The following is a 7,401-nucleotide window of genomic DNA, read 5'->3' as shown; positions in this document are numbered from 1 at the left end:
CTATTTATAGCTGCGTCATCCTCACAGGTGTTTAGGGGAAAGATTGCTGACTCTCAGCAGAGAAGAGAGATCCATGTGAGAAGTTAGAAACAGCAGAGCCTTGCTCGGCTTTGGTGACGAGACCCAGCATCCAGGGGCTCCTGGACGCCTTTCCTACAGCTTCAGTTCGTGTCTCCAGCAAAGGAGAACAGCACTTAATATGCCTTATTTATCTAGGACGAAAGAGGTTCTCACAGAGGTCTCCAGAGAGTCAGATTTCTCAAACGCATTAATCGTAACAACATCACCTTTAATTCCTTAACCTGAGGAAACAGAGGCAGGTCGTGGGCCCGCCCACAACAGAACTGGCTCAGACAACAAAGTGGCAACGTCAGGACAAACAAAAACGGAGAAAACATCCTAGACTGGGGGAGTCTGGGGTGAGCAGACAAGCAATGTGGGATGCAATCTTGGATTGTCTCTCAGATTCACAAAAAGGCCCTGGAGGACATTTTTGCGACGTGAGAAATGTGAATATGGGTTGCGTCTCAGACAATATCATTGTATGACTGCTAAACTTAAGGGTGATAACAGCATTGTTACCAAAGAGAAGGCTTTTGTTCCTGGGAGAGAAACAATTTTTCCCTTTGGCCAAACCACCTAAAAGTTGCAGACGTCACTTCATTCTCCAAATGCCCCTGGGTATGAATGGGGGGGGGGGGGTGGTTTAAGCAAATGTGGCCAAGTTCTGAAGGCTGGTGAGTCTGGGTGAAAGGGATATGGAAGTTTTCTGTAAATCTGGAATTTTCACAACAGAAAGTTGGGGCGATAGGGAGGAATCATGGCAATAGGTTTCCCTCCCCGCTCCCCGCAAAACAGCAACCTCTACTAAGGTGTGCTCAAGAAATAACCACATAAAATGGATGTATGCCCAGGGCCTTGGGGAACTCAGCACGCACGGGGCCTTGGTTTGCACGATGACCACCCTTCTTGACGCCTCTGCCTACTCACTCGCCATCTTCCCAGCTCCCAGGATGCTGCCAAGCGAAATGATTTTGGGTTTTCAATGTTGCGGCTCAACCCTCAAGTGTGCCCAGTGGCCAGAACATCAGGCCAGATGTCTCCATCGGTCAAGTTGACTTTGTGCTACATGCTCACAAATTCAGCCCACATTGGCCCATTGTGTGGATGAGGAAGCTACAGGGGAGCCCAGTGAAGCTGGAGGTGAGAACCGGGTCCCCGTCCTGCCAAACTTTCCTTGCCGGGATCCTTCCGGGCTCCCACACAAACCATGACTCTGTAAGAAACACACGTCAGCCACTCCCAGGCAGCAGGCCTGCATGTGACAGACCCCACATCCCACCCCTTTCAGGGTGAAGATACAATTCATCGGAGTGTTGGACAGATGACACCGCCCGTCCCACCAAGAGAACGGACATAGTCCGGCACAGGCCTCAGACCCCACGCCTCTGTGGATGCCCTTAACGGGTACCCTAATTAGGGCCTATTATTTAAGAAGAAGTTTACCTAAAGAAATAGGGCCGAAAACCTCAGCGATGGGTGGTTTTCCTTCTTTAATCATTTTTACCTCTCTCACCTTCCCCTCCAAACTCAGTGTGCACAACGAATGCCTCCAAACCATTCTTCCCTCCAGCTTCAAACCGCTAGTGACCAGGAATCACTAGGAATCAAGGCTTTCAGATCTGGAGGCAAAGAAAAATGACCTGCCTGGGCTTATCTGCAGGTTTCCAAGTCACCATCCAGATATTCTCCCAGCCGAGGCCCCGTGTGCAGAGACCAAACGACGGTGCACCGAGATTAACCAGTCAACTCACCCTTTCCTACAGATGGGTTTTGACGAGCACCTGCACAGCCAGGCCTCCTGGGCGGCGGTCTGCGTCCATCTGCTTCCTCTGCTGGAAGGATGAGGGACCCAGTGGGGATTCCTGGGCTGCAAGTGATCTGCTGTGATCATTCCAAAGTGCAGGTACCCTCCTCGCAATTGGTGATGCACAGTGGAGCACAACAGATGCTTCAGAGAGAGTATTTAAATTTAGAGCACCAGGCAGCCTGCTGTGTTTAAGAGGCTGCTGCCCGAGTTTCAGGACAGAGTGGTGTGGATGGAAAGAAGTGCTCCGATCCCAGCTCTGGGGCTAACTGGGTATCTCAAAAGCCAAACAGGTTGGTTCACTCCTATGTAAAGAATCTAGTAGACCAATGGCATGACAGCACCTTCCACCCAGGATGGATGTCATAAAGATCAAAATGGGATGGTCTCTACAAAGCATGGCACTCAGAGCTGCTGGACTAACCGGTACCACTGCCTACCTTCCTTTTGTCTTTGATGGAGGGGATGGGTTGAGATCTCCTAGTTGGAAAGCATTCAAGTGAGAGTCCAAAAATCCCTTTGAGTATCTATGTGGCATGTTGATTTCTAGACCCCCACCAGGGACCACGTGGCAGGCCAACCTCCTGTGATGCTGGTGGAACGTGGCTCTTCTTCAGCTCATTCTAACGGAAGTTGGGGCCCAAATTCAAACAACCTGGTGAGATTTCTCCCCCCTCCCTGAGTGGGTGTGGTCAACTGGAAGAAAGGTGTGGGAAACCTGGGCTGAAAGAAAGAAATCATCAGCTGTGAAGGGGGGAGAGAGACCTGGGTCCGAGACGCTGAGAAGTCCAGCAACGAGGACTGTTTGGAGGGTGTGACAGCAGTGACGAAGCAGCAGGATAAACAAGTGGGAAGACCTAAGTTCTGGCTGTGGGGCCTCAGAGTCATGTCCAGCCTTTCTGGACCTCGATTTCCTTTCCTGAAGATGAGGGACCTCAGCAAGGTGACTCAGACTAAGCTTCCCCCTGGCTTTTGAGGATTCCAATGCGGATGGGGTGGGCCAAGCTCTAGCTGGAGATGCCCCAGGCCTGCTTTATCAAGAGACGAGAACCCTGGAGAACTCCTGGCTCAGAGCCCCCATCAGAGCACCTCACTGGAGGCACCTAGAGGACTCCTTGGCCAGACAGCATGGTAGGGAAGAGCTCGAGCATCTGAGAAAAAGAAAGACATCACAAGGGGAGCAAACCGAGGTTCCCCTCCACCCCCGAACGCTCTGAGCATAAACAAGGATGTTTACCTTTGGAACAGAAGACTCGGTACGTGTCCTTCAGGGGCTGAGCTGGTAGCAAAGGGCAGGGGGTTGGGGGGGGGGCTAGGATATGGAACCAAGAGAAATTCCAAGTTGCTTCAGACACTTAAGTTGGTGGTCATCCTGCAAACAGGAAAGACTTCATCTTACCATCCTTAATCCTACAAAGAAGAGTCAGCTCTGTGGGAAGAGAGATTATGGGATGTTTTCTAAACTTCCCTGCGAAGGGAGGAGCTCCCTGTCACTGGAAGCATTCAAGCAGAAGTAGGTCACTTTATGACCACTGTACATGGTGAGGGGAACAGTTCTGAGTGAAGGGTTGAACCCGTGTACCTCTAACTGACTCTAAAAGCCTGGTACACTTAGCTGTGGAGAAAGATGCAGGTTCCCTCATCTGAGGGCTGAATGAGGGTGCCATAGTGTGGTGGGGTCACAGCTCCTTGGACCCTTTTGGGGTCCGGACCGAGACTAATGTCTCAGTTCTAGCAAAGACCAGCTCTCTGACGTTGAGCAAATCACTCATCCTCTCAGTGCCTCTCTCTCTCTTTTATAGATCAAAGATTATCCGCGCCTGGGCAGCCCAGCCAAAGCCCATTGCTGTCCAAGAGCTGGAAGAATTTGAAAAAGGGAAGTGAGGATGGCTGATTTTTAGAAATGGCCGAGACAGTGATGAGGGAAATGAAGGTCCCCCCGTGAATCTGCAGGTGAGACTTTGCTTTATTCCTGTCTTGGAAAGGGCCTCCAACGTGCTATGTTCTATAGCCCCGCCCCCCAAGGATGTTAGCAGGCCTTCCCTTTGGGGTCATCCCCTATTGAGAGTGGGGAGGAATTTCTCCATTATTCAGAAAAAAATCACCCCGAGACTGACAAGTTCCCAGCAGGCCAAGACGCAGCTCCTTGCCTCCAAACTCTTCCTGAGACCAACATCAACATTCCCTTATTTACAAATCAAATGCAGTTAGAGACAATCTTTCTTAAAATACATTATATATATTCTTTAAAATGAGGAATGCCCTGTCGTTTTTCATTAGGAAAAGAAACCACGTCCACTTACCAATACCCATTCTCACCCAAGCATCCCGAACTGTAGTTCTTACTCATGTAGGTAGATGCTACACAAGTCATCATCATCACACAAATAAGAGAGAATAAGATACTCTGTGGTTGCAACAGTTTTCCAGTTTCCCCAACACGTCCAGTTACACGGAAAATCGTTGGAACTAGAGGTGGTGAAATTAAAAATGTCTCTGATAAATTAATATTATTGGCTTTTGATTATTCCATTGCTAGTTTTGTTTTCTTGTGTTGATAACGCATACCAGTTTAACAAAGTGCATGCTTGTTTAAAAAATTTTTGAACTGGCAAGCTAAAATGATCCGTGTCGGCTTGCCCACCCACCCCCTAAAAAGAAGTTAATATAATTTAGAATCTAGCGTTTTAAAAATGTGGTCATGACGTATCTGGGATAAAGATTGCTTGTGGAACATGCATGATTTGGCAAGATGATAAATCAGAAACCTCGTGGGTTTTGTTTGTTTTCCCGTTTTGTTTGGAAGCGGCCGAAAGCAGGCTATTAACAAAATTGTGTGACGGAGAAGAAGGATGAATACCTGATACTTTCCATTCTGTCACATCAGAAGCACACTGGTGTGTGCACTCATTCACACACACTCAGACCACACACATTCGGCCACCCACTGCTTGGGGAGGAAGAGAGAAAGGAGTTGGGTCAGAGACACCACTGTGGGTGGGCACTCGAGGCTCTCAGCCGCGTGTGCAACTTTGGGTCAGGTATCCTCTGGGCTCTGTCTCCTTGTCTGGGTCTCACACCTGTCCTGGGAAAGCCACCCCAGAGGTGGGGCGGGCTGGGGAGAAATGTAAGGCATACTTTGCTGGGAAGAAGGAAGAAATCCATGCTTCATGCTCAGATGCGAGTTTCACAGGAAGACGGGCCTTTCCTTTTTTCCCTTTGGCCTGCTCTGTCTCGCTGGGAAGGTGGGGAAGAAATGAAACCAAGAAAGAGGGAAGGAGAGAAAGAAAAAATGATGACAATAATCATAACAATAAAGGATATAACCATAATCAATAAATAAGACAAGGTGGGCCAATGAGACTTAACGTCAGCTATGACAAATGACTTGTTTGTGTTTCCCTCCCCAGACCCTAGATGGACTTCCGCCGTCTCATCAGCCTGTGGTTGTCGGTAAAGCTGTGTAACCCGGGAGAAACGGAGCTAATAGGGGACGGGAAGAGGCTGTTTTTTAATGTGCTTGGTGAGATCTCCTCGATCTTGTAAGAGATGGGGTGGAAGTACTGGGGGGCGAGCTTGGTGCTGAAGGAGTTCTGCTGCGCCGCCGAGCGGCCACCGTATTCCTGCGGGCGGTAGCAGGTGCAGGAGCACACGGACTGGAGGTCCGCCGCGTCCGCCTTGTACCGGGGCCGGCCCTGCCGCGCCTCCTCGGGGATGTGGATGGCCATGCTGTTGCGGTTGCCGGCGAGGGACGCCCGCTCCTCGGCGTCCCGCCGCTCGTCCTCGCTGTTCATGGTCAGGAACCTGAGGACCACCAGGTTGAGGAAGGCCCCTATGACCGTCAGCCCCACCAGGATATACATAAAGCTAAAGGCCACGTAGAGCGGCTTCCTCTGCAGGGCGCCCTTGGTCTGCAGGGCCACGTAGTCCCCAAAGCCAATGGTAGTCAACGTGATGAAGCAGTAGTAGTAGGCGTGGAAGAAGCTCCACTCCTCGCACTGGGAGAAGGCGGCCGCCCCGATGCACAGCGTCCCCATGCAGGAGAAGAAGCCCACGGTCACCATGTTCTCCATGGACACCTCCGTGTTGCGCATGCCACAGCACCTCTTGATGCGCTTCAGCAGGTAGCGCACGAACGTGTTCATCCGCTCGCCCAGGCTCTGGAACATGACCAGTGTCAGCGGGATGCCCAGCACCGCGTAGAACATGCAGAAGGCCTTGCCCGCGTCCGTGCCCGGAGCAGCGTGCCCGTAACCTGCGGGAGGAGGTGAGAGGACAGGGAGACGGAGTCAGCTGGGGTCTCCTGCGGTTCGGGGTGGGTGTGGATGTGGGCGCGGCCGTGGGGATGGAGCTGGGGGCGGGGCCAGCGCCTGAGGGGCGGGGCGAAGAACAGGGACGAATCAGTGAAGAAATAGCCTTTGAAGTTTGTTGTGGGGGGGAGGTCTGGGGCATTTGGTCACAAGAGGAGCTTGGGGGTCATTGCACTCTTCTTCCAGTAACACAGTTTTCTCAAAGAAAAGCAGCATATTCACTCGTAACATTTTGCAGGAAACTCCAAAAGTAGCCAGCCCAGGGGAGAAAATTCAATATCCCAACATGGGTCAACATTAAGAGTGAAGAGTCAGAGAATGCTAACTGGGTTTTTTAGTGGTGGTTCTTGTTTTTGACCGCCATGATTCTATTCTTAGATACATGCGCGGTCCAGGGCCAGGTAGAGCAGACAGGTGGGCGGACAGCCAAGGAGGTGTGGATCCTGGCACCTCCCCCGCTGGGAGCTGTGGGGCTGCCCCGGGAGGTGGGGACACCACGGAAGGTAAGAGGGGTGCACAGGGGGGAGGGGATGATGGATTCCCTAGAGTCCTTTCTGTGTGCGCTGGGGAAGGGGAGAAAGAACCCTGGTTTCCACGTTCTCAACGGTGGTGCCAGGAAGCTCGGCATGGAGCAAATCAACTTGCCTTCTGCCCCAGGCTCCCCGTGTCCCCAGCTCAGGCATCGGGGACCCACCAGCCCACGGCCAGTCCGTGTGGACTCCTTGTCATACATCACCTCCTTCTACCCTCGTGACGACCCTATAAAACAGGCGTGATGCATCTGACACCACTGGCAAGGAAACCGAGTCAGTTACTTAATAGCAGGGGAGCTTGGTTTCTTCAGAGTTGGTGGATGAAAACTCTGGGTTCCAATCCCCAAAATGACACTTTTTTTAAAAGCAGACGTCTTGAATTGAGAGAGGTCATTGCAGGGTGGAGCATAAACACCACGAGGGCAAAGATTTTTACCTGTTTTGTCCCCTGCTGTATCCTCACACCTAGAGAAACACCGAGCACATAAAATACCGCTTTAACAAAGGACAGAATAAATTTATGCCACTGTGTGAATGTGGCCTTGTCAGAATCGACGGAACGAATAATCCTTAGCGACCTCGTGTGTGTAAGCGCTTTTGAAACTCTTCACGCAGCTGCACAGACCATCACTTCGTTGATCCCCTGCATCAACTACGCAAAACCGAGCCTGTATTTCCTCACATTCAAATG

At 51.2% G+C, this 7,401-nt stretch overlaps 1 protein-coding gene across 1 annotated transcript in view; it reads right to left on the bottom strand.

Moving 5' to 3' along the window:
* Positions 1-5,280: 5,280 nt before the first annotated feature.
* KCNK9 (potassium two pore domain channel subfamily K member 9) overlaps positions 5,281-7,401 on the bottom strand; it is a gene marked incomplete at both ends in the record, with an annotated part of 91,476 nt that continues 89,355 nt past the window's right edge. Inside the window, one exon of the mRNA XM_082674546.1 lies at positions 5,281-6,122. Coding sequence (XP_082530672.1) covers positions 5,281-6,122 — 842 coding nt within the window. The remainder of the gene's footprint in view (positions 6,123-7,401) is intronic.

Source organism: Grampus griseus (assembly GCF_964374135.1).
Source record: "Grampus griseus genome assembly, chromosome: 17".
NCBI classification, from domain to species: Eukaryota; Metazoa; Chordata; class Mammalia; order Artiodactyla; family Delphinidae; genus Grampus; species Grampus griseus.
The sequence above is the reverse complement of the archived record's forward strand: the minus strand, read 5'-3'. Positions and strand labels throughout refer to the sequence as shown.